Source organism: Molossus molossus, unplaced genomic scaffold (genome assembly GCF_014108415.1).
Source record: "Molossus molossus isolate mMolMol1 unplaced genomic scaffold, mMolMol1.p scaffold_m16_p_9, whole genome shotgun sequence".
Lineage (NCBI taxonomy): Eukaryota > Metazoa > Chordata > Mammalia > Chiroptera > Molossidae > Molossus > Molossus molossus.
In genome coordinates, this window is record NW_023425403.1 from 18,594,519 (window position 1) to 18,622,255 (window position 27,737).

Genomic DNA, 27,737 nt, shown 5'->3' on the forward strand with positions numbered 1-27,737 from the left:
TCAGCCTCTAGTCCTTCTACCTTCCAAGAAGGTTGTGGGAAGAAGCTGACAGTTCCAACCTTCTAATCACAATGGTTGCTTGCCCTGGCAACCAGTTCAGTTTTCAGGTGGGTTCCAAAAATCACTTCATTGACATAATAAAAGACACTCTTATGGCTGTTGAGAAATTCAGCACTGAGGAAATCCTGAAGGTTTTAGGAGTGCTGGTGCAGAACTGGGGAGGAAGACCAAATATGCACTTCTCATTATAAATCACCACACCACACAGGTAGCTCCAAACATCTTCTCTCTTCACTCCTGCACCAGGCAGTCCAGTGCTCCTCCAGGAAAGTACACGACCAGGCAGACGGGGCCACAGTGCACTCACGCTTCCTGTCTACAGGAGTTCCCGGGGCTCCCTGGCCTTCCTGCACCTGCCCCCCATCTCCCAAAGCGGCTATTCCAAACACTCCTCACTCTTCTTGATATTCTTAATTCTTACCTCTCTCAAGTATATCCTCTCTCTCTCCATGATTCAGTTGCTCTTCAGGTTTGTATTTGCTTAAAGTGCAGAGAGATGAGATAACCATATGCCTCAATTAATTATACACTTTCAAGTCAACGTGCATTATTTTAGTTTTTCTCTTCGTCCCCATTTCTAATTCCCTCCTTTCCCAATGTCCCACTCCCAGGTACTCACACTGTGTCTCCTTGGATATATACTCTTGGATTTATGCTTGAAATATATATATATATATATATATATTTTTTTTTTTTTTTACTTGTGTGTTTTAAATTTATATTAATTACATTGTGTTACAGATCTTGTTCTGTTTCTTAGTTATTTCACTCAATACCGGTTTAAGGTCCGTCATGTTTCTGTATATACATCTATCCGTAGTTTCTGTATATACATCTATCCATAGTTCTGTATGTACAACTATCCATAGTTTTTGACTGCTATTAAGTATTTCACTTTATACTCACTATCTTTTACTTTCCTGTTTCCCTAGTGAGCCCCTGGAACTCCTAGAGATGAAGACCTGGGTTTGCCCCAGCTACCTGCTATGAACAGTGTTGAAACAATCTTCATTGCACATGCTCCCGTACTGACTGGGGTGTGTGTGTGTGTGTTTCTCCGAGGCATACACTCAGGAATAAAGACTGCTGGGGCATAGTGTAGTCTTTATACGGTAGGACAAAGGTAGGTTTACAGCTGTTCGTATGGAATACAATAATAAACAAATGATAATACAAGAATAAACTCTGTGTTTCCCATTCTCACAACTGTTAAACCTATTTTTGCCCATCTCTGCACTTAATTTTACTGGGTATTCATATCAGCTCCACCTGTACTAAGTCCTCAGTGTTCAGTTTAGAACAAAATGACTCTCAAGATCAAGCTTCTGAGCTGAAAGAAGAATGCCTTTCACGGCCTTTCTCTGCTTTTCCAGGGGGCACAGCGAAGTGCTGGAAGCAGGGTGAGAAGCGGCATCAAGGGGCTGGGTTTAGGGTTCCCTGTCCAGACAATTCCCCGTTTCACGTTTTAGAGAGGACATGACTGTAGAGAAGTCATTTTGAGAGAGTTGAAGGGAGGTGACCCGGCAAATGTAACAAATCAGGACAACTCCTTGTCCTTGTTTCTTCCACTTTCTCCTAGAGACACCTGCTCTGTCCCCAAATTGAATATCTCAATAAAACTGATCGTCTAACTTGTCACCAGTCAAGAAGACTTGAAACAATTAATGGTACTATGTATTATGAAAACAGTACTTTTATTTTTGTATCTCAAATTTAAATTTATATTACAATATGTAATTTCTATTTTTAAACTATTCCTCCCAAAGATTCTGACATACCTCCTGACCCTACCTCCTCACCCCCACCCCCAATCTGGGGCACAGAAAGCGCCTCAAGCCAGAGAGGCAGGCTAAGTGGACGTGCATTATTTAACAAGACTTAAGGGCTGAAATCTTTAACTTAAGGTCCATAAAGAGGAATAAGGCTTTAAGTCGTGGAAAATCAATTTAGTGGTAACTGTTATTTACTAACATTCTGGATTCCAAAAACTCATGGACTAGTCATAATCACTCATTAAAACTCGTGACACATTCACAATTACTCATTAAGAGGAAACAAAACATTCTGGCATGACAGTCTGAAATTTGAAGCTGTAATCAGAGGAGGACCACGTTCTGCCAGGCACTTTGCTTAGGGTCACCTGGGCTGGACAGACCACGGGTCCCCTCCCAGGTATGGAACTCTTACATCAGTATGGGGAGTAGTTATTGACCACCGATGATTTTGCATTACAGGTGGTAACTTTTAGATCGTGTCTGCCTCCGCTCTCGCCTAACTGTCCTCATGGTTCAAAAAGGTGCAGTCACGACATCTTCCTTCTCGTCTGCACATATTAATAAGAATTATTTAAGTGACAACCCACTATGACTGATTTCAAATTCCCAAGCTCTTCTAACCTTTCCTCCTGATCTTCAAGTTATACTACTCATCAATATGTCAGCTTATCTCAGCTGTTCTTGTATTTATCCAGCACGGTTGTGTTTTATTCATTCGACTGCTGGGTGGAGCTCTGAAGGGCAGGAGCCATTCCACAGGGCTCTCTGCAGTCAGGACCACACAGCGGTCACACCGCCAATTATTCGCCAGGTTTCAGGCTTCAGCTTTTATAGCACAGGCATTAGTGGCATGAAATGGCCCAAAACCCAACTACCAGGAAGTCAGGGAGGTCACTTGATAGTGATAGATACTAAAATTAACTGGAGGGTACACTGAGCAAAAAGGGAAGGACTTTTTTTAGTAGTCTTTGATCCGGAAGTTCCCTTTCCCCTGGTGAAGAACAGTTGTTTATGTAAGTCAGCCTGTTAGAGAAGCACAGAGAATAAGCTGTCCAGGCTCTAGACAGAAGCTAGCTGAAGCAGGGAATTGTACAGAGTTGTATGGAAACAGCATGAACACCCTTAATGCCCAATATTTTTAAGGATCTGACCAAAAGTCAATAAAGGGAGCAATTTCAGCACAGTGGATGAAGATGCTGATTTTAAACTCTGAAAGTCACTAGCTGCAGAAAGGGCTGCTGAATATTCTTTGCAGTTGGTCTATCAACCTTGATAGAAGGAAAATGCAAATCCTTTCATGAGCACAGTGTGATTCCCCAAATGGCAACAAATTATTTGCAACTCAAGCAGGGCAAATGTCTCACCAGTTACTGAGTTCCACACCCAAAAAGTGGGCTGGCCATTCCAGGAACAAAGTCCCTCTAATCACTCGAGGACAAAAGGGGCTTGACCATATGGCCCAGGTGTGTGTTTTCCAACCTGCCTCAGAAAACATGGAAAATCTATTTTCAGAGAAGCATAACCACACCCTAGATTTCCTTGCAACTCGTTGGTGGGGGGAAAAAGAAGTTCTTGGGCGATGACTGCCTGAAAGGAACATTCTGTGGCAAGAAAGGGCTGGCTCCACACACCTGCTCAGCTGAGAGAGAGAGAGGGAGAGAGAGAGAGAGAGAGAGAGAGAGAGAGAGAGAGAGAGAGAGAGAGAGAGAACAAGCCACAGTAAGAGAGCCCAGTAGCAACAGTGAAATTTACAATCATTGGGGAGTAATTAATCCATGAAAGGATGCATTGTGTCCACATGGCCTTTACCCACCTTAAAGCATTAATAATTATTAACCTCAGCTTCTTTAACTGAAGGTGACAATGTCTATGGAGTAAGTCTAGCAACAGAATTATAAGGGGGTGTCCAGTGAAAAATTTGTAGTTCACGCTGACCTCTTTTTTCGAATTCAATAATCTTTCATTGAATGCCTACTATAACCCAGGCACTGTGCTACGGGATCCTGTAGGAAAGTAAAGCATGGTCCCTGTTCACAAAAGCTTGAGGAGATACAAACAGGTATCCAGTTTCATACAATGCAATGTGTTAACTGCCCAAACAGAGGCATGAACAGAGAACCGGACAATCAGGGACCCGGGCTTCAGAGACAGACTTTGATGCAAGTACTGATAGCTGCTGCTCCTTTCCTCAGCATCGCTGATGTGCAAAGCATAGGGCTAGGTGCTTTTGCAGAAACTGAAATAAGCAGGGAGTGGTCTCTGTCTACAACTGTCTACTAACAAATATTTCTTGAGCATCTATTTTGTGCCAGGCACCACACAGGATATTATGGAATTACAGATGACTAAGCCTGCTCTTTATCTTTAAGGAGCATCTGGCATCTGTTTCTTTAATAAATGGTTATCTATATGCCTAGACTAAGCTTGATCTTGATCTTGGATCAGGTCAAAAGACAGTTAAAGGAAGGACTACTCCTGGGCACCCTGGGCACCAAGCTGAGCTTACTTTGCATTACTGAGCAGAAGAACAGAGGATGTGCTGAGAATCCAGGTGCTATTATAACCAGTCTCATCAAAGGGAACCAAAGCATGGGTGAGCCTTTGGTGGCCATATTACACATCTGCTGATTTAATCACATCAACTCACTCTTCAGGGGCCTTAAGGGGAAGTCACTGGCCTTTTGATACCTTGCACAAAGTGTAACAGAAAGTGGGCAATTCGTAGATATTGACGAATTAAAGAATCTCTAATCCCTAGCTTTAGCCACGGATGCATACTCAAAAATGGGGAGGATGTCATCAATATTTTAATATACTACTATTCAACTCAGTGACTTAAAAAAAAATTACAGAATAGAAAAATAGAAATCCATTTTAATTCTCAGTGTTATGGCATCATTAGATGTCCAGTGTTTTTAGGCTTGAGCCACAAACTGGGGGAAGAGGCCAACTATTAATTTGCCCCTGGCAGGGAACAGCACATAACCTCGCATTGGTGATACACGTGCTTTGTTCTGTTTGCCAAACTCTGTGTATGGTGGCGGGTGGGGCAGAGGGGGGATTCTCCCCCTGAAGTATGCCCAGTATTCATTCTCCCCTGGACCGACTCAACCTCCTCTGACTTATTTCAGTTTTGTCAAAAAGGCTAAACAGTCAGAGAAGGTTCTCTCTACTACAGAGTGTGATTTTCAAAATGCCACACGGGAACTCCCATTATGCATCGAGACTATGGGATTTCCCAGCAACTGCTCCATCCCTGTAACCCGCTCCGGGAGGACACGCCCCGAGAGGGAAAAGCATTTGGAGCTGTAAGCAGATTGGATATGTGGTTTGGAGGCCAGCACCCATCTCACTCATCTGTCCCATCCTTGGGCTCATGCGGAGACCACATTACTGAGAGACCACACAGTGAAGTCGGTCCGACGGCTCTGGTTAGCACAGTGGCCACTTCCTTAGACAGAAAACAGCTGCATTTATGACACTGTCACCACCTGTTTGCTGAGAGGCAACGTGAGAGGGAGGGAGGAAAATTAAGAGTGACCAAAAGCCCAAGGACAGACTCAGTGTCTGCTCCCCAGAATCCCCATGGGAGTGGGGGAATGTAGTTAAGTGGTGGGTGACAAGTATAATTAACATGAGTGACAACTGCAAAACAAGGTCATCCCTCACTTTCTTCAGATCAGTCTCACAGGGGTCAGACTGTTTGGAAACGAAACCATATAAATGTGTCCTATTTCTCATTTACCTGTGGCCTTTATTCCAGCTCTGAGCTCAGGCCTACCTTCCTAATTTGGGGTTGCTCTGTGAGACGTTAGTCTGCGCCAATCAGATGATTCTCACACAACTGACCTTGTCACTCAAAAGCCAGGTCATTTAAAAACAGGTTTGCAGCTCTGAAGAAATAAAAGGCAGAAATAAATTTGATTCTTTTGTATTTTAATTATTTCCCCAGGCACCTCTGCTCTCATTAAACTGCCTTCAGTCTTGCATGTGACATTTAAACTAAGACGTTCACACTTCTCGCCTGCAGGTTTTAGTTTCCTGACCAGCAGCACTTGTCGCTCCTCACCTTCTAAGTCCGCCCAAAACTGGAGCAGGGGTGACCCAGAGACTCAGTGGGGTCTGTCAGTCTAAGTAGGTATGAGCTTGTGTCTGCGGAGGTTGCCTTGGCGGCAGCGGGTAAGGAAGAACCCAGACTCTGCCCGGCCGGCCCAGGAGGGCTGGGCACATGCTTCACACCTCGAAAGCTCAAGTGCTGTCAGCACATCAGATGAGCAGTGAGAACCTGTGTGCTCCATGGCATTATCACAAGGGGGCTCTCAGGACCCTCTGGGAGGATATAGAGGACATCTCAGACAGACACAGAAGTGATTACCAAACATTCAAAATAAGACCAGAGGAAAGTCAAGTCATTCTAGCACCCATTTTTTTTTTCTTCCAAGTCAGAGTTTTGGAAAACAGGACCACAAGCAAACCCAACATCATTCTCCGTTCTTTCATAATGGCCCTAGAAAGCAGATGGATCTAAGTAAGTATAAGTAACACTGCCTGGCCTCAAAAAACTTCTTCCTCCAGGGTTCTGAGTGAACACAATACGTCATGAAATCTGTTGTCTTTGTTCGCAGGGGTAGCAGATCCTTACAAGTAGATCCCCTCTAACAGATGGCCCGAGTGAAGACATTACGTTAACCTTGTATGTTGTTCAAAGATCGTCCGACATTTTTCCATCTTTGAAAATCTTCATACATAATCTAAACATAATTGTCAAGGACAAGGAAGTTAAATAAATGTAAGAAGAATGAAACGTTTTTAGGTGGACTTTTTAAATAGCTCCCCTAAATCTTTTTGGTAACTTGAAACTTCCAAGTTTTGTTAAGATTAAGCTAAAGGATGGAATTTATTAACTATCTAGATCATTTCCAATTAAAATAAAATACTGAAACATTAATTACTGAAGAAGTTTTTCCACTTTCAGTTTCCTTTTACAGAGGATCTAAAGATATTTGGGTTTATTAGTAAACGAAATTTTCTATGAGAAAGCACGTTTCTAGAAGTTACAAAAAGTATCTATAAGTCTACCAATCCACAGAACGCTAACGTAAAAGACAGTTCACAACTGCTTACTTCTTAGTTTTCTCTAGAAATGAAAGGTTTTTAAAAGTTAAGAATTTTGATATATTTAATTAAAGCTGAGAAATAAACAGAACACCTCTATATTCAAGAAAAGTAGGATGTGTACTTTTGGTAGAACTAGTCTTCTTGATATTAAAAGAGCTAATTTTCGCTCAGAACTATGTAACCTTCTATATTTGCCTGTGAAATTTTTAATTGTCACTTTGGTTGAATGGATAAATAAATACTGTTTCACAGTGACCTATGATTCTATTTGACTAAATGTTTTTAAAACCTTTGGCTATTTTTTTTTAACCCTTACTTGAGGATATTTTTCCATTTATCTTCAGATAGAGTGGGAGGGAGAGAGAAACACTGATGTGAGAGGGACACATGAACTGGTTGCCTCCCGCACAACCCTGACCAGGGCTGGGGATGAACTGCGACCCAGGTATGTGCCATTGACCAGAGTCGAACTCACGACTCTTTGGTCCGAAGGCCAACGCTCCAACCACTGAGCTAAACTGGCCAGGGCCTTTTGCTATTTTTAACAAACTTCTCAAAATCAATTTCCAAATGACGTCTTTTGACCTCAAACTAACTTGGGATTTTCTAGAAAGCTCCTAGAACATCACAAAGGATTTTTTATCTCTCTTCTCATAAAAAGGGAGATGTTAAACTAATTAGGCTTATCCAATATGTTAATATACATGGGAAGTATAGTCAAATAACAAGTAATACTAAGCTTTCTTTATGTTGTATTAGTGTAAGTACATGTTATAATTGTTCTAGAAATCGTATGAAATTCCTCAAGTCTAGTATGTTTTGGTATAATGTTATACAATGTTGCATGTTACAGGAATGAGCAGATTTCCTTGTCAATTCTATTGAAATAAACTCTCACCAGATCTTTAACAATGGGCATTTTCAAGTCTTGTGTCACTTATAGTTACTGTTTTACTTTGATGATTTATCAAGTGTTCCTGCAAAGTGCTTTGTCTTCAAGGAGATTCATTGAGGGGACTTTTGACAAGTGCAGATTTCTGATGACTTTGAGATCGTGGAGCACAGCTGGGTGGGAATTTCCAGAACTAATTAAAATAAAAATGAAAAACTGGATTCAAAAAGAGCAAGAATTAATTACATGGGACTGAATGAACTGAGGAGGATGACTGATTTTTATCCAAACTCTTTACTACAAAGAGAAGGAGCTGACATTGATGTAGACGGCTTTTGCCCAAGATGCCGTATCAAGACTTCCTACTTTAACTAAACATAAACCCTTTCCTTCTTTTTTTCCCTCTTCTTTACTTTGTCAATGGCCAAAGTAAAAGAAAATGCCATCACCTGTATCTCCCAGACCAATGCTAAGGCAGATAACCTCTGGAATTTAGAAAACTATTTCAGGCTAGAAATATTTCAGGATGACTCCTGGCTTAAACGAGCAAAGGCAACAAGCCCTGGGAATGAACACATTAACAACACCACCTTAGTGGAAGTGAGTTGTGCCTGACAAGAGTTACCCTAAAAAATTATGAGCCCAAAGTGGTAACCTGTTACTACCAGAGATTCAGCAAATAAAAGGCTCAATGAAAAAGCTTTGGGAACTACAGAGTGGTAGCTGAGTGGCGTGATGCCTTAAATTTTGATCACATCTCCCAGACTGAGGGTTTGATCAAAAAGGAGGAATTGTTAAAAAGAAACAATAGGCCCAAAATGGAGTCACTGTGGCTAAGCCCCGCCAAGATTTCACACCCAATTTAACAGCAATTTTCGCCTCTCCCAAGAATGGAATTTTAACCCAAATCAGTCTGGAATTTCTCAACCCTAGTGAGGTCATGTGCCTGATAAGAACCCCTGTCTTCCCCTAAGGGAAGGTGACCTTGCCTAAGAGAAGCCACTCTTAACTTCCTTGTCTCACCCTGTCCCTACCTATAACAGCCTTCCATTTCCTTGTAGCACCTTTCTATTTACTAGGTGGGATGCTGCCCGGTTCATGAATGGTTGAATAAAGCCCATGAGATCTTTAGCTTTACTTGGTTGAATTTTTATTCTGTAACACATTGCTATGGTGACTGGGGTTTCTTCCAGCCCTACGATTCTTAAATGAGAACATTTTAGTTCCTTCTCCAAAGCTCAGGTGGCATTTCTGGGATTGTGCCAGGTTCATTCCTATAAGGTGTGGGTGTCCCTGCCACAGGGAACAGCGTCTGCCTAAATAACTAACCTCTGCACTGGACCCTGTTCACCTCATTGAGCCTTTTCATAAATGGTGTTATAGAACTACTGTTACTGTCATCCTCTTTTAAAGAGTGACTTGGAGGCTCAGTCATCGCAAGTGGCTTGTTCAAAGTCATTCGGCCTGTAGGTGAGACGGACGCAACGTGATTTCTAATGTCAAAGCCCGTGCTTCTCACTCACCTGCCCAGGCCTGAGACAGGCAGATCCAACGCCCTGCTTACTTCCTCTGCCTGCTGACATGCGCCCTGGGTCTAGGAACACAGACTTTGGAGCCAGACGGCCAGGTACGACTGTGTGACCTGGGAGGGTTCCTTTAGCTCTTACCCCTGTTTCGTCATCTATAAAATGGAGATGGTCATTCCTACCTCCAAGGGCTATTCTGATAACCAAATGAGTTAATACATCTAACTCTCAGCCCGTAGTAAATGCCATTTACATACATTTACGGCTGAACCCCTCATTGTTTAGGGAGTTAAAGCTGTAACCAATGAGAGTCAGCCATCCCCTGAGGATCTAGAGGATGTCTACCTTGCATGGCAGGTGGCCAGTGCAACCGGAACACAGTGGTCATGGAAGCGACCCATGTCAGAGCCCCTCACAGCCTCACATACCTTGCTGTCCAGAGTCGAGTGTCATAGCTGCTCTCTGTGGTCAAGTCCCTGCTTCTGACCTCCAGCCAGGGCACATGAGTACCGCTGGGAATGGCATGGCTAGAGATGTCTGATCAGAAAGGCTATCTCCTCCCCCCCAATTTAAATCTCATGAGCAACTCAGTACCTTAAAAAGGAAGTTTAATTTTGGGGGCCTTTGAAAGGTACTTTCAACGGGCAGGAGAGAGCCCTGAAGCAGCCATGCAAGTTGTGAGTTTCAGCCAAAATGAAACTACTTTTTTTTTTCTTTAAAAATCCTATCTAAGGCTTACGAACCATGCGCAGAGCCTCCCACTGTCCTGCTCTTGGCTCCCAGGCCCACCGCCACCGTGGTAACAGCTCTCCCCGCACACACTGGCTCTGCCCTTTGCCTCTCCCAGATCTGGAGCGCGGCCCCGCCTTTCCCGTGTTTCAGTAAGTGGATTTCAGAGTTTCCTTGGAAAAGCCTACTGAGGACACTTCAGAGAGAGAGAGAGAGAGAGAGTACCAGAATATAAAGTTATGGGCACCAGGAAAGAGCAAGTTTGGCAGTGTTTCTTGGAAAAATTCATTCCGATAGCCAATCCCAAGCAGGGCACTGCTTGTAGGCTTGTTTGCTGCCCACGGACATGAGCAACAGCTCTCAGAAATGTACAGGAGGCTGGAGGGCTGGGCAGACCCCGGTCCTGAGCGCAGGACCCAGAGCCGGGCTGCAGGCCTTCGGTGCGGGTGCAACGGGTTTCTGGAGCAGCCCCCTGTCCTGCCAGGGGAGGCCCGAGTCACACAGACACGCGTACTCACCTTGACTTCGGAGGTGGCGGAGGAGGTGAGAAGGCCTCAATCCCATTTCTGTCCTTGGGGAACTCAAAGGCAAAAGAGGCTGATTTGCTCATACCAGTCCCAGCTTTGTCGTTCTGCCTAGAGGAGCTGTCTGTGGGGCAGAGATGATGCCAGGTAGAGGAGTTTGAGGGGTGTGTGGTGCCATTTTCCATCTCTCTTCTCCAGCCTTGACCCAACAAGTCCTGCTCCACCTCCTCCTCTTCCTCTATCCGGCACTGACGACTCCAGGCCCCGGTCTGGTGCCGAGGCCGCCTCTGGTCCAAGGCTGATGCAGTGGTGGCAGGTGGGGGACACTTGACAGAGTCATGGCTGGCCACACCGTTGGCCCAGCAGGAAGCAGCGGGGTCAGTGGGGTGCCTGGATGAGGGCTGGGGCCCCATGCAGACAACTGAGCTCCCTTCGCTGAGGTCGGACTGCGGGGAGGTGGACGGTGGTACCGGGGACCCTCGGGGGCTACTCCTGGACAGCTTGGGAGGAATGGCAGGTCTCCACTTGGAGACGTCCTCATTCACATTGTGACGGTGGCCCTCCCTGGAGCTCATCCCCTGCCCAGCTGCAGCCTCCTCACTGCCTGCCTCAGAGTCCTGGCTCTCAGGCTGGCGTGGCCACTGCACGCCCACCGCGGAGTCCGGGCTGCTCAGGTAGATTGTCCGGTGGTCCTCTTTTGGGTGGGCTGCCATGACTGTGATGGTGGCCGCCACCTTGGGAGCCATATCTAGGCCTTCCCTGTCCCGGCCCCAGCCAGACGCTGTTTTCTGAGCCCAGGTGTTGGCCGTCCTTACCTGGCCCTGGCCCTGGCCCTGGCCGGGGGCAGCTGCTGCCTGTTCTGCCTTGGCCTGCGGCCTGGAAGGCACTGGCACCGCCTTCTTCCTCTTGGTGCTCTCAGCATAGATGGGTTCGGGCTGCACGGCCTCCCTGGGGTGGGCTGGGGGCTGGGGCTCCCCAGGCAGGCCAAGGCCCCTGCTAGAGGTCACCATGTGGCAGCCAGAGTGCTGCTGCTCCCCCGGCGCAGGTCCCTTCACGAGGGAGCAGTAGTCGCTCTCGAGGTGGGGAGCGAGGGGGCTGCTGGTACCGCTGCTGGTGCTCCCGCACGAGAGCCCATCCGAGGAACCCGCGGCCTCGGAGGGAGGGGGCAGCTTCTTGGGGCCCAGATGGGGCGGGTTCTCAGTGGGGCCTTGGCTCAAAACCTGCTTCATATCCTCAGCGGGCCCCGCACACATTCCCTGCTCCCAGCAGGGTGGAGAGCAGTCCCCTCCGCCAGGTCTGAGCTGGGGTCCCTCAGCCTGAGAGGTGTCTTTAGCAGCAGGGCTCCCGGGGCAACAGTCCAGGATGGAGCAATATTCTCCCCCTTCACTGTCCCCGGAGGGTGAGCACCTTTGATCGCTGTCATCCTCTGAGGGCAGGGACTCCCGCAGGGGCTGTGCAGAGGGGTAGAGCCCAGGGCCCTTGTGACAGCCAGATGTCATCCTGCCAAAGGCAGCCAGTTTCTGGCGGAAACTCTCCTGAGTGGAGGTCAGCTCCTGGTAGGGAAACGGGGGTTTTTCTTCTCGCCCGGCCTTCTCTTCGGGGAAGCTCAGTGGGTGGAAGGCCGTGCTTCGTTCCCCCCGGGCCCCGGGACTGTGCAGGCCGACCATGGCATATGCCGGTGGGCAGCGAGGGTGGCCATCCCCAGAGGCGGAGGGGCTGGCAGGCTTCTGGACGCCACGGAAGCTGCCCAGGTAGACCACAGGCACATCTTCCTGTTTCGGGAGGGGGAGCTTGCTGGGGGGCCGTCTCCAGATCTGGTCAAAGAGAAAAGGGCGAGGGAAAAGTGAGAGGGGAGAGGCATGACAACGACAGTCTCCGCGCTGAGCAGAAGCTGGGCGGTGCGCCTACCTTCTGACCTCCTCGCGCCCTCTGGTCCCCGCTGGGCCCGCGTAGCCACCCCGCACCCTGAGCCGCCCTCCCACCTCCGCCTGCCACTTTTTTGGCTTAGGTCTGTGAAGCAGGGGCAAAATCACTCTAGAAAAGAACATTTTGCCTTCTCCCCCCACACCGCAAGATGGATAAGTTCTCCTATGGGCTCTGAAAAGAGAGTTTTGGGTTTTGTTGAATTTTTGTGCTTGATAGTCTTTTGATAACCGGGTCATGATACTTTCCTAAAGAAACCAAGGTCATGAGGCTTTTTAAAACACCTTGGATGAGTGGCAGGGGCAGGAGGGTGAAGGGTGGTATCTGAGCTGTACTGAGCCAAAGACCTGCCAGTTACAGGCAGCGACCTGAGCCCAGGCCTGCATAAGTGGCTGGATTAGCTGCACTACGAGAAATAATGTGAACTGGTCATTCTCATCCCTGAAGTCACTGTCCCCTCCTTCTCCCCTTCTAAGACTTCCCCTACCCCCACTTTTAGCAGCAGCCTCAAAGTAGGACCCGGATCTGGCTCTTTTCCAAGATGACTCCGAATGAAGAGTCCCTGGCTTATGTCTGTGAAGGTTGACCTGGTGAGTGGATGCAACCAGCTTACCAAAAATTGAGCAGCCCTGAGGGCACACTGAGCTCAGTACCACCAGGGGAGACGCCTCTCCTCAACTAAGCCTCCCCTGGCTGAACGCTGACCTCTGATGTCACAGAAGCTCACACTCCTTCATCCACTCACTACGATGGTTTCGAAAAACTAAAACAGGCAAAGAGGTCAAAGAGTTTGCAAGCAGTTCTGAGAACATGTCCCAGACATATAGCTCCGTAGACATGTCTGGAGGCAGCAGGCTGTCCGTGCTGTCTAAATAATTACGCTTTTGCGAGCGTTAGCTGTGGAATGAGCAGAATGGTCTACCCTCTAGGGATGTAACTGTTTTACTTAGTGATCTTAAGTCTAAGCTTCACAACTGGAAATATGAGCACTGGCTGAAAATGGGATCATATGAGGAAATTACTGCTAATATTTTTAAGTGTGATAATGGTATTGTGGCTTTAATTTTTAAAAGACTTCATTTTTTTTTAAAAGAATACCAAAATAATTCAATGACTAGGTTTGCTTTAAAATCATGAAAGAGCCCTGGTTGGTTTTTCTCAGTGGTTAGAGCGTCCACTTGCGGACCAAAGAGTCCCGGGTTCGGTTCCCGCTAAGGGCATGAACCTCGGTTGCAATTTGTCCCTGGCATGTGGGTGGGGCAGCCAGTCGATGTGTCTCTCTCACATCGATGTTTCTCTCTCTCTCTCTTCCTCCCTCTCTCCCTCCCACTCTATCTGAAGATAAATGCAAAAATGTCCTCAGGTGAGGATAAAAAAAATAAAAATAAAAATAATAAAATCATGGGAGAGGGAAGGTGGGGTCATGACTGGTCATGAATTGAGGATTGCTGACACATGCTGAAACATGGTGGATGCATGGAATTCGTCATGTAATGTTGCTCTTTGTGTATACATTTAAAATTATTGATTAAAAAATCTTAAAAACTTTTTTTTCCTGATCATCCTCACCGGAGGATGTTTTTTTCCATTGCTTTTTCGAGAGTGGAAGGCAAGGAGAGAGGGAGGGAGGGAGGGGGAGAGAAAAAGAGAGAAACATTGATATGAGAGAGACACATAATTTGGTTGTTTCCTGCACAAGCCCTGACTGGGGCCAGGGATCAAACCTGCAACCCAGGTATGTGTCCTTGACTGGGAATTGAACCCAAGATTCTTTGGTCCATGAGTCAATGCTCTAACCACTGACCTACACTGGCCAGGGCTTAAAACCTTTTTTAAAAAACGCTTCATTTTGTGTGTCGTGATATTTATTCAAATAAATAATGAGCACAGTCTCCAGATAAACTTCGAGGGTACGGACTAAGGGTCTTTAGCCTAAAGGAACAGATAGGAAGGAAGGTAGCAGCCAGGAAGGAGCAGTCTCAAGACAGCCATCCTGCAGGAGTCTTGCTCTAATAGCCCTTCCTGGCTGCCAGCCAGCCACCAAGTGTTACCACAGGAGCAGCCCCTGTAAAAATACCACAGGGGTGAGTCAGGCTCACCTGTGAGACGTCGGCACTCTGATCCGTCCACACATCAGAGGCATCGGAGCTCAGCATGGTGGGCTTCACGGCGATGGTGGGCTTGGAGTAGGGCGAGCTGTTCACACCTTCATCTTCCAGGCGGCAGTGCTCAGGCCTGGGCGGCAGGCGAGGAGGGGGCAGGCTGCCTGCTCTGGGCTGGGGACAGCTGGGCGACAGCTGATGGTCACTCCGCAGGCAGAAGCAGTTCTTGCAGGACCCGGGCTTCCAGATGTGCTCCACAAAGTCACTGCACGCAGACATTTTCGGGCTCTCGGGGTTCAGCTGGATGGTCTGGTGCATCTTGGGCGGACAGCGAGCTGCCGGTTCATCCTGCACCCGGCTCCCTGGCGTGGTCTTACGGGAGGCAGGTGTGGGTCGCAAAGTAGCTTCCTGGAAGGGAAGAACACCGGCCGGATCAAAGCTCTCCCTGCCAGAGGACGGGTGCTGTACCACTTAGGGTCTGATTGTTTGGGGAGAAGACGGGGAGGAGGGAGGAAAGAGGGAGAAACAAGCTAAAGATTAGTATTCCATTTATTCCCAGGCCCTCACCCATTTCTCATAAGGCTCTTAGTCACTCTCTCATGGTCTTATCAGAAGCTGTAAAAACTAAACACAACTCTGTTACCTAAGTAGGGAGCATAAAAGACCTTTCAGTCCCTGAAAGTCCTGAGCACCTGGAGCTTGGGGGATAGTTAACCAGAAGAACTCACAAAGATGAGAAGCCCATTATGTCGTCCGTGCATTCCCTGCCGCGAGGGGTCTCCAGCCTGGGACTCTGACCCAGAGAAACAAGAACTAAGAAGCAGTACAGCAAATAAAAACAGTGGCTTCCAGAGGATAAGCCACACTGAGGATGTTTTTTCATTGCTTTTTCACACAGAATGGAAGAAAAGGAGGCAGAAAGAGACAGAGAGAAACATCGATACGAGAGATCGATTGCTCCCCGCGCACGACTCTGACCAGGGCCAGGGATTGAACCTGCAAATAAGGTACATGGTCTCGACCAGGAATCGAACCTGAGACCCTTCGATCCACAGGCTGATGCTCTAACCACTGAGCGAACCGGACAGGGCTCCATTGTTAACCAAGGATGATGTGCGCGGGGAGGCAAGCCCGGGCCCTGAAATCAGCACTGTAACCCTTCCTCGAGGCCAGGTGGAGATGGAGAGGGTGAGAAAGGGGAGAGGTGTGGTGCCAGCCTGCCCCCACAGGGGACCCTTGTCAGGATGGGGATTTACCTCCCCCCCCTGCTTCATATACATTACTCAACCCAGGGCTCAGTGAGGTCAGCAAAGAAGAAGCTGCAGGCCCACGGGAACACAGAAATGCACACGCACCACAGGGCCGTGGTCCTGGCTTGGCAGGAGAGGATCACACAATAATTTTCCCAATGATAACCCTGGAGGGAAGGCAGTCAGCTGGCTGAAAGTCAGTGGCCTCTGAGAGTAAAACTGAGAGCAGAGAGTTTGTATCACAGAACTTAGTAAACTCACCACTGGGAGCTCAAAGGGCTGCAGATATAACCACTTAGCGTGAACAACACCCTGTCAGGTAGCTTTATCCTCTTTTATTGATGGGAAGACAATGGCAACTACATAAACTAAGCCCTGTCCATAGACACACACAGTTTTGTGGTTCTGGAAAGAGAAGCCAACTTTGCTGGCAGTGCCTCCAAACTGTTGTTATTGGTAAGACCAGTGAGTTTCAACCGGTGTCTGCAAGGATTTTTAAAACATGCAACACCTGACTATTTAGTCAGGGCCACTGACCTCTTTTCCCTTAGACTGTCAAATAAAAAACTGTCAAGAGCCAACACAACAATAGCTGTTCGGTGTGAATAAATAAAAATTATTCCTATTTTTTTTTTGTCATACCGGCAAATATATATATTTTTTGGTGTGTTGCAGAACGTTAGTAATTAGTTTATGTGCGCCATGGGATCAAAAAGGTTGGAAATCGCTGGGTTAGAATGAGAGTTCTTTTCCCCTGATTTAAATAAACAGACTTCCTCATAAGGAGACTGTCGTGAGAAAATAATCCTGAAGAAGCTAAAGTGAACTGATTCTCATTAAAGAGGGAGGGTTCTGCCCTAGGGTTTGCTCTCCACTTTCTTCCCGTGAGAATTTGCTTTGAGGCTGATGCTCTCTAAACTATCAACAGAACTAACCAGATGTAATGAGCCAGGTGTCCCCCAAATCATTCCAGAATCTCTGTGGGAAGTGCTATCTTTCTGATCTCCCCTACTCAGACAGGAGTGTTTGTTCAACGAGCGCTGAAGCTAAATGTGTCTCCTTTCCCTCCAACGTTAACCTTGAGGCCTATGCATCTTTAGGCTAAATGAACACTCTGAAATAAAAGACAAATATTTGTCTTTCAGCAACCTTGTCAGGACCGCATGCATCCCTCCCTCTAAGATGACTGTAGGCTAGGTTCCTCTCCCTAAGTGCACCCAAGGAGTAGGCTCATCCCTTGCCAAGTTGCCCAGAAGAGGTCACTAAGCTTCAACAAGCAGAAGAGGATAGCAAGGATTTTCCCTTCTCCTACAATCCCAGGCCACAGAGAGCCTGAGCTCTGCTGCTAAATGCTGGAAGGGGGAAACGTGGCGGAAGCGTTTTGGTGTTCAGTAGGGCAAGTTTCCATACTCCTGCCCCGAAGTGAGGAGTAGTTCCCTTCCCGGGAGCTGATGAAGCTACCTTCCAGCCACAGAAAAGGTAGCCCCACGGAACTGAAGGCAGAGGCTCCAGAGCCCCTTAGTGGGCCGGAGGAAGAGAGCTTGGATGCCAGTTCTGTGAGGGCTCCTCACATCCCTACTGCCACAAAGAAGCAGTTTGGGGTGGTCACATCTCATTTTCGCAACAGGCAACTGAGAGCACAAACTTGTTACAGTTGCTTGGTGCCAGAGGTCGGCCTCCTTTGTAGACCAGGGCCCACTATAGCCCTGGGACTTCTGCCAGGCTCTGGATTACCAACATGGGGGGCGCATCCTTCAGAACCTCTCAGTTTATGCGCACTTCATCCGAGGCTCTGAAATTCTCTGATAATGGGTACAACTTTCACCCACACGATGACTCAGAGATGCAAAGGTTAACAAAGCCCTGGGCTTCTCACCATCACTGCCTCACTGCATCCTCTTACACCTGGTTTCTCAGTCACAGCAAACAATTTACCACCCTGTCAAGCTAGAAAATGTTATTTTCCAGTTCTATCTATCCAGAGAGGGCCTGAAAGGATCTCGATTTGTTTTAAGTAAAAGATGGTGAAAAACTCAAGTGGCACTCACAAATAGGGAGCCGGCCTCGCCCACCAGCTAGCACTCCACAGCCTGGGAATGGCACCTTCCCAGCCCACATTCCTTACCTCTGAGGGAAGGCGGCCCCCAGAATTATGCAAATTCCCCCATTTCTGTAGGAGGCAGCAGTGTGAGACTAGAAAAAGATTTCAGCATTCCTTCTGATCCAAGTCATGATAAAATATCTTTGCCTCTGCAAACTTGTGCACTAGACTTGTGGCTACAATTTGCAAAACTGAAGTTGTCAGATACATTCCCACCTCCTTTTAAAAAGAATATGAAGAATGCTGGCTGGATCCAGATGCATAAAATTAAATATTTTGGCTCAAAATATTGCCCCTCATACTTGCATCAAAAGTTGATAATGCCTTACCCTGAAATGACAGAACACCTGAAAATATTCATCTACTGCATTTATATATATTACAGTTAAATTAATGCAACATTGGGGAAAAAAAATATGTGTGTGGAAAGGGTCTGGATTTCAATAATTCATTGGCAGGGGTTGCCCAGGCTGAGAGGAGAAAATGACAACCTTAATACACACACACACACACACACACACACACACATGGTAAGGCATGATATTCACGCAACTTTTAACTTTAACTTTATTTTTTCCTTCTCCAATGCTATGTAATCTAATCTCAGGAGTAGGAATACTTCCTTCTGGGTTAGATCCACTACAGTCTAAACCAGTAAGGATACTGAGTTCCACAAGACCCCACGAAAAGAAAATAACTGCAGAATTCCCCAGGGCTTCATGTCCAATTTCATTTTCAAAAAGGTAAGGGGTTCTTATCATCATCAGTTCAGGCCAATGATCAATAAGGTCTGCCGAACCTGACTCTGGACGGGACTTATTGCAAAACTCCTTGTCCCTAGACCTTTGGGCTTGGCTATCCTATGGGCTCTGCAAAGCTATTGCTTGCTGGCTAGGCTTTACCTGAGAGAAATATACAGTTGGCCGGCCCTGCCTCCATTTCCATTCACAGGACCTGAAAGTAGAAAGGTTCTGGGTGTGTGTGTGTGTGTGTGTGTGTGTCCTGCTGGGGAGGAGGCAGCAGAGGCAAAGGTTAAGAACGTGCCCAGGGCATGCCTTTCACAGGGCTCAGCCTTGGCTCAGGAAAAGGGCATCATCATCTCCGGAGACTCCGAGGCTAGCACCTAACCCGGTGCCGCATAAAGGGCAGCTGCGACCGTGGGGCCCAACCCATCACCCCTGGGGTCCTGGTCGGGGCAGCCCGGGCGGCCTGTCGCCCTGCACTCCCTTGACAATACTGCTGCGACAGAAAGGAAGTCCCCACACTAGCGACCCCAAAGCTCTTCAGTCTTGCTCCGAACGGAGCAGCGGGACCAGCAAGACCGGTACAAGAGTCGGTTCCCCCTCCCGAACTCCAAGGAAAGTTTCCCCGTTTTCCTGAGCGCAATTCTCGAATGAATTGAAAACACCCCTCCGGCTCCCGTGCCCTCCAGGCTCGGCGCCTCCACCTCCGGCTCAACCCCGAGCGCACGCGGTCCCGACGCTCCACCCTCCCCGAGCGGCCGCCTGTCACCGGGGGACGCCGACAGGGGATCACCCGCCCGGCGCCCGCAGCGCTCCTCTCAAGCTCCCCTCCGCGGCCACGTTTGCCAGACAAAAAGAGGCCGGGTTTGGAGAAAGCGTCGCAGGCTCACCTCGGGGCCGCGCTCTCCCGGCCTCGCCGTCGGTCGCCGAGCCGCCAGCCACCCCGCCGGGCGCCTCGGAGCATTGTTTGGAGAGTGTGTGCGCGCGGTGCGTGCCCGGCCGCGGGCGGGTGTCGTCTGCCGAGCCTGGCGGCGGGGTGGCAGCTGCGAGCGCAGCTCCGCCCCCTCCGCCTCCGGTGACGCCGCGCGCCGGGCTCCGCACTCCCCGCCGCGCCGACCTCAGTCCCGCACGCCGGCCGCTTCCCGCGGCGGTCCTCGGCTCAGCTGCCCGACTCCTCCAAACTCTCCGCGCTCGACCCCTCCTCCCGGGCCCCTCCCGCTCCCGACCGCGGGGCTCCGCCCCGGCCCGAGACTTGGCGCCTTCTGATCCCGAGCCAAGCCCCCATTTGCACCCCCCCGCCCCATGGCTGTGCGCATTTCTGCAGGGCCGAGTTTCGGTGTGCAGCCTTTCACGGTGTATGTGTGCATAGGTGTCCCTCCATCCAGTCGGCTCTGCGGGGACGGGGGGGGAGGGGGCAGGGAGGGTAAAGCACCAGCTCTGGAGTGGGGAAACCAGAAAACGAGGGGTCGCTAGTGGAATGATGAGGTCAGGATCCGAGACGGGATCCGAAAGCCGCGTGGGCACTGTGATTGTCAATTACTGTTGCCCTTGGGAGGAGGGTGGCGCCAGACGGAACCCGGCTGGGAATCCCGACGGCGGGTTCCGGGCCCTGCTCAGTCCCTGGACCGATTCGAGGCCTCAGGCAAATTGCTTAATCTCGTCGAATTTTACTTTCCTGGATGTGGAATGCAAGGATTGGACTGGAATAGCTGATCTTCCAGGACTCTGGGACTGTTAGGTCTTCCGAAGGCCAATATTACACCTGTATTTACACTGTAACCACCAAGTGACTCATTCGCTGAATTGGAACGGGTTCGAGATAGTCCTGGGGCTAAAAATCTTTTCACCGAGAGTGTGGCAGCCAAAGGCCCTAGTCAGTCCCCTCCCTTCCTTTTGCTGCCTAAAGCAGGATCACACCTTGACCTGGGTGTGTCCTCAGGCAGCCAGCTCCTAGGTGGCTCAAACCTTTCACCTGGCCTGGGTTGGGGGAATGTGGTGAAATGGAACAGGAAAAAGACCCTGTAAAACACCTGCGGCCTCCTCCGGGCTCCAGGCCGTCCCAGGGAGTCAGTGCATTGTAATTCCAATTAGGATCCTGGTGGCCGTCAGCCTATCCGGATGAACCATGTCAGACCCCACCCCGCTGAGAAAAGGAAGGCTGGTCTCTGCTACCCTTGTGATCTGGCTTGACAGAGCAAGACAGGGTGGGAAGGTAGGTGGAGGAGAGAGAGGGAGAAGACAGGTTTTTGAGGTTTGGCTTCTGTGAAAAGAGGAAAAAGGTGGAAGAGACGGGGAATATTTCCTCATGCTCCAATATCTCTGATTTCTCCCGAGTATGAATAGAATTTTGGGGAAGGCTAGAGGGATGGAAGTGGAACTACCATTTGTTAAGTACCTACCCTGTGTCAAGCAATCCCATAAGAGGGACATCATCCCTCCATCAGCTGAAAGGTGATAGTATGGGGTTGAAACCCAGAGCTGTCTGGCTCCACTGATGGGCAATTCCACTCTGCCACAATGCCCTCTCAAAGTACTGGGAATCCAGCTTATTTTTCTTTCTTTCCAAAGTGAGGGAAAACCATTTGCCCAAATATGGAACAAAAACTGGTTAGGCTCCATCAGCATCCAACAAAACCAAAGGGTCCAGCCCATTCATTTACCAACACCCAGGAGGCAGGTAGGTACAAAGAGGTCTGTGCTGGAGAAATAAATGACATCAGCAGGTGCATGCAATTTAGTTACAATGTGAGAGGGCAAATCCGAGTGTTTGAGAAGTTCTGGGTTCCCAAGATTCAGGTTAGGTTCTCCCTCTGTGAGGTGCCAGTGGGGATACCCTCCTGACAGGATTGATCATATAGGAAGCACTCACCTTCCCATTTCATTTTCTTCTCTTTACCTAATTTATCCGTACTACGTGAACAGGCTAAAGAATGCAATTGTAAGAAGCAAAGGCTTGCTAGAGTGACGAGATGGGTGGTTCTGTGGCATGGAACAACAACCGAAGGGTTAATTCAGTCTTTCTGCAAAATAAACCGTTCTCAAGTGTTTTGCTGTGCTCACACAAAATAAATGCATTATACTGTAGTTGCTGACATACAATGTGCATCTTTTTTATGCCAGCATCGTGGCCTTAGCTTGGCTTCTTCTTGCCAAATGAAAAGAATCAAAAACTACTTCAAAAGGTTCCCTTAGATCCACATAAAATGCCCATTTTCGTATGCAGCGCTCCACCAGTGACTGTTAAATATGTTACCTCCCCAGTAAAGCTACGGTGAGCTCATGCATTTTAATAAACAATTCTTGCTTGAACCTCCAAACCGCACCCTGCAATGCAGTGCAGTTCGTGTACACACCGCATCTGCTTCTATCTGCTTATCAGTTCATTTTCAGGACACTTCACTGCAGGGCTTGAGTTCCCTGATACAGATCAGATCTTGAAGAAGAATGATTCCCCTCAGGGTTTTAGTCCATAAGCACCATACTATATAAGAGATTGGTTAAATTTCAGGGAATAAGGACACAGGCTGGGACAGGTGGAGCTTAGGGGGTGGAGACAGTAAAAAGGCAGAATGAGGAAGTTCATAGCATTAAATTATAGTCATACAACCACATTTTGGTCATTGATGGACTGCCTATATGAGAGTGGTCCCATAAGATTATAATAGAGCTAAAAATTCCCTATAGCCTAGACCTGGTGTAGCCATCATAACATTGTAGGGCAATGCATTACTCATGTGTTTGTGATGCTGCTGACGTAAACAAATTCACTGCATTGCCCGTCATATAAAAGTACAGCACACACAGCGATGCACATAATACTTGATAATGATGATAAATGACTGCTACTGATTTATGTATTTACTATACTATCCTATTTATTGTTATTTTAGAGTGTAGCCTTTCCACTTCTAAAAAATGTTTGCTGTAAAACAGTATGCCATGCAACAAAAACATTAAGATACCTAGGAATAAACTTAACCAAGAATATAAAAGACCTGTACTTAGAAAACTACATAACATTGAAAAAAGAAATAGAGGGAGATACAAATAAGTGGGAGTATACACTGTGTTCATGGATTGTGAGAATTAACATCATTAAAATGTTCATACTACCCAAAGCAATCAAGAGATTCAGTGCAATCCCTATTAAAGAACCAATGGCATATTTCACAGATATAGCACAAATACTCCAAAAATTTATATGGAACCAGAGAAGACCTCAAATAGCCATAGCAATTTTGAGAAAGAAGAACAAAGTAGGAGGAATCACAATACCGGATATCAGGTTATACTATGAAGCCATTGTAATCAAAACAAGCTGGTACTGGCACAAGAACAGGCATATAGATCAATGGAACAGAATAGAGAACCCAGAAATCAACTCAAGCCGTTACGCTCAATTAATATTTGACAAAGGAGGCAAGAACATACAATGGAGTAATTGGACAAGTACAGGGCAAAAAAATGAACCTAGACCACCAACTTACACCACACAAGAATAAACTCAGAATGGATAAAAGACTTAAATGTAAGCCGTGAAACCATAAAAATTCTAGAAGAAATCATAGGCAGCAAAATCTCAGACATCTCACATAGCAGAATTTTCACCAATACATCGCCTGGGGCAAGAGAAACAAAGGAAACAATAAACAAATGGGACTACATCAAAACAAAAAGCTCTGCACAGCAGAAGAAACTGTCAACAAAATGAAAAGGGACTCCACTGTATGGGAGAACATATTTGCCAATGATACATCTGATAAGAAGTCAATTTCCAAAATATAGAAAGAACTCATACAATTCAACAAAAAGAAGACAAACAATCCAATTAAAAATGGACAAAGGGCCCTGGCCGGTTTGGCTCAGCGGTTAGAGTGTCGGCCTGCGGTCCGGAGAGACCCGGGTTCGGTTCCCGCTAAGGGCACGTACCTCGGTTGCAGTTTGTCCCCGACCCTGGTTGGTCGTGCGGGTGGCGGCCACTCGATGTGTCCCTTTCACATCGATGTTTCCCTCTCTCTCTCTTCCTCTCTCTCCCTCCCACTCTGTCTGTACAAAAAATGGAAAAATGTCCTCGGGTGAGGATAAAAAAAAAAAAAAAAAAATGGACAAAGGACCGTCCTGGTCAGTTTGGCTCAGCACTTAAAGCATTGGCCAGCAGACCAGAGGGTCACGGTTTGATTCCCAATCAAGGGCATGTACCTGGGTTGCAGGTTTGATCCCCGGCCTGGGTTGGGAGTTGTGCATCCTGTGGGAGGCAACCAATCCATGTGTCTCTTACATCCATGTTTCTCTCGCTCCCTTCCTCCCTTCCACATTATCTGAAAATTAATGGAAAAATATGCCTGGATGAGCATTTAAAAAAAAAAAAAAATGGGCAAAGGACCTAAATAGAGACTTTCTTCAAAGAGGACATACAGATGGCCAAGAAAAGACATATGAAAAAATGTTCAAAGTCACTAATCATCAGAGAGATGCAAATTAAAACAATAGTGAGGCACCACCCCACACCTGCCGGAATGGCTGCCATCAACAAAACATCAAACAACAAGTGCTGGCGAGGGTGTGGAGAAAAGGGGACTCTAGCACACTGCTGGTGGGAATGCAGACTGGTGCAGCCACTATGGAAAACAGTATGGAGTTTTCTCAGAAGATGAAAAATGAAGCTACCATATGACCCAGTGATCCCACTTCTAGGAATATATCCTAAGAATCCTGAAACACCAATCAGAAAGAATATATGCATTCCTATGTTCATAGCAGCACTATTTACAATAGCTAAGATCTGGAAACAGCCCAAATGCCCGTTAGTAGATGAGTGGATAAAGAAGCTGTAGTACATTTACACAGTGGAATACTATGCAACTATAAAAAAAGAAGGATCTCTTACCCTTTGAGACAGCATGGAGGGACACGGAGAGTATTGTGTTAAGCGAAATAAGGATGTCAGAGAAAGACAGGTATCACATGATCTCACTTATATGTGGAATCTAATGAACAAAGTAAACTGATGAACAAAATATATCCAGAGATGTGGAAGCATGGAGCAGACAGAGGAATCTCAGAGGGAAGCGGGGTGGGGAGGAGGAAAAGATTAACCAAAGAACTTACATGCATATATGCATAACCTGTGGACATAGACCACAGTGCTGTGGAGGCCTGGGGAGCACAGGAGTGGTCAATGGGAGAAATGGGGGGAGGGGGCATCTGTAATATTTTCAACATGAAGATACATTTAAAAACAAAAAACAGTAGGCTGTGTTATGCCTCATACACCTCGTACTTACCAGTGGTCTCTTGATTGCATCATTTTCTCTTGTGCTTGACTAATTCTTGTGTTGTTTTATATAGTAACCTGCTCTACAAGCTTGGAGCTAGGACCAGTAGGCTACTAGACTTGAGTGTGTAGGCTGTAGCATCTAGATTTGTGTAAGTGCACTCTGTGGTGTTTGCACAATGATAAATCACCTAACAAAGCATTTCTCAGAATATGTCAACATTGTTAAGCAGCGCATGGCTATACTGGTAGAATGTTAGTAGGAGGAGTTGAGGGTTAGATGGCATGAAGATTGGACCAAAGTGATTCCCTGCATGATATGGCCCCAGTTGGAGAATAGACCTCAAAAAACAAAGAGAGGTCTCTCACCTTAAAGTGAGAAAGGTCGTCAATTTTATATGTTGGTTTTTTAAAGTTGATTTTTTAGAGAGAGAGGAAGAGAGGGACAGAAACATTGATATGAGAAAGAAACACCGACTGGCTGCCTCCTGCATGCCCCCTACTGGAGATTGAGCCCACAACCCTGGCATGTGCCCTGATGGGGAATCGAACTGGGACCTCTGTCCATGGAAAGACGCTCAATCCACTGAGCCACAATGACTGGGCAAGGTGGTCAATATTAGTCACCAAACATTTATTGAGTGCTTTCTACTTATGAAACACTAGATGAGGTGCTATAGGAAGAAAAAGAAACACGAGTAAGAGACCAAATATAGGGTCTGTGAGAGGGAGTTAGAAGACAGACTCAGTTGTTTCATGAAGGAGAACTGGAAAGAGGAGAAGGATTTTAATTTGCGGACAATGAGGACTTTCCAGACTGAGAAAATGTATCCACCAAGGAATGGACGTGGGAGAGGCGGAGACTTTTTCTGAGATTTGCTAACCAGTCTGGCTGGAGTGTGGTTATTGGAGACAAGGCTGGGAGTGTCGTGTGACAACTGGGCAGAAGAGGCTTGGTTTCCAAGCGAGCCACCAGGACAGCGCTCGCATTTCTGAGCAGCTCTAGATCTTACATCACCGATGGGTTAGAAAGTGAGCAGAGATTGGAGATAAGGAGACTGGCTTAGAGTTTCTATCTCCGGTCTAGATGGGAGATAAGAGGCCTTGATAAGGGAGGTGGCAGTGGAGGAAGGAAGGAGAGATGTTGGGTGGGTGGTTTTGAAAGACATAAAGAGGAAGATATGGGGACTGGCTACATACTGACTCATTATGAGCAATAAAAATAGTGTATGTATGACCATACTTAAGAGAATGTTTATTGCACCATTGTCATGGGAAAAGGAAGATTCGCTGGAAATGGAGAGATGTCTATAATTCTTGGTTAATTGCAAAAAGCGAGTGTCAGGTCCAATTTGATCCAGTTTTGTAAAATCAAAAGACGATAAATGTATACATGTATACATGTTTTATAATATACGTGTATGTACACGTGTACTTATATATACATACATATTTTCAAGGAAATCCATGTAGAAGAATATATATACCAAGCTGTTAATGTCTTAGAGAGAGAGGGATGCAGACATTATGGACTTTCATTTCTATATCCATTTTTGTATTGTTTCCTAGTTTTAATAAAAGGTATTACTTTAAAAATAAAAAAAGATATTCATTAACCAGAGTTTACATTTTGGAGCACTTACTCTGTCTCAGGCCCTGGGTGCTAAGTGATTTATATGCCTTGTTTCATTTAAACCTCCCAGAAACCCCGAAGTAGGTGCTGTTACTGAGGGAGAGAAAGGACTCGAAGATGACCAACAGAACTTGAGCCTCAGAGACAGGCGGCACTAATGCCGGGATCATCAGTACAAACAGGACGTCAGAGGATTCCGTGTGTGGTCTCCTGAGTCTGAAATGGGAATGGAGTTTTCCTGCCACGTGTGGTGTTTGGAGCCATAGGAGAGATGAAAGAAGTTGGAGAGTGTGGTGAAGAGGGAGCAAAGATGATCTGTAGAGGTGAAAACTGGGGACACAGGAATCTAGAGGAAGCCATGAGAAGAGGAGCGAGGACCCTCTCGTCCAGACTTGTTGAACCTGGCGCAGTGTGAGGTGTCTCGGAGAGGAGAGCCAGGAGGAGGTGTGGTCCAGGGAAGTCGGGGTTTCAGTGAATCGTGTGAGGCGGGGGTGTTCGAGACCGGCTTGAGCGCTTAGTGACTAATAACAGCCGAGGGGTCCAGAGATCCCATGAAGGAACTAAACTAGAGAGAGAAAGATGGAATGGGAAAGGGGGGCTTGACAGAAGCCAGAGGGACAAGGAGCATTAACAAGGGAGGAGGGTGACTCCAGGGGAGAGAGGATGGAGCACCTGGAAGCCATGGGCATGTCTTGGACCTGCATTGGTGACATCTGGGTTCCAAAACCAGCCATGGAGGGAATTGGGAAAGTAGAAAGGGGAGGGAAAGGTCTTTTAAAAATTAGCTGTGAGTCCTTCTGGATTCCTTCTAGAAGATGATCTCAGCACGCCAATTAAGGTTGGCCTAGCAAGCAAGCCCGGCTCCTGCCCCGCCCTCTCCCTGGTCATCAGCTCTTCTGTCGGCAACCCAGGTTTACCTTTGTCTTCTCCCAGGTGGGGAAATCCAAACAGTCCTATTGGTTAATCCCTGTCCGGTGTCCCAACCGTTTTAAAATACATTTTCCACATTCCATTCTCCCTGACTTTAGTCCTAGGCAGTTCTCCACAGGACGAAATACTCTCAATAATTTACAGTATCGCATTCCAA

General features: G+C 47.2%; 1 protein-coding gene across 1 annotated transcript in view; it reads right to left on the minus strand.

Annotated features, from left to right (window-relative positions):
• Positions 1-14,967, minus strand: part of PRAG1 (PEAK1 related, kinase-activating pseudokinase 1) — a 44,088-nt gene extending 29,121 nt beyond the window's left edge. Inside the window, exons 1-2 of the mRNA XM_036250647.1 lie at positions 14,647-14,967; positions 10,619-12,438 (exon numbers count right to left, since the gene is read on the minus strand). Coding sequence (XP_036106540.1) covers positions 10,619-12,438; positions 14,647-14,967 — 2,141 coding nt within the window. The remainder of the gene's footprint in view (positions 1-10,618; positions 12,439-14,646) is intronic.
• Between the last annotated feature and the right edge of the window lie 12,770 nt (positions 14,968-27,737).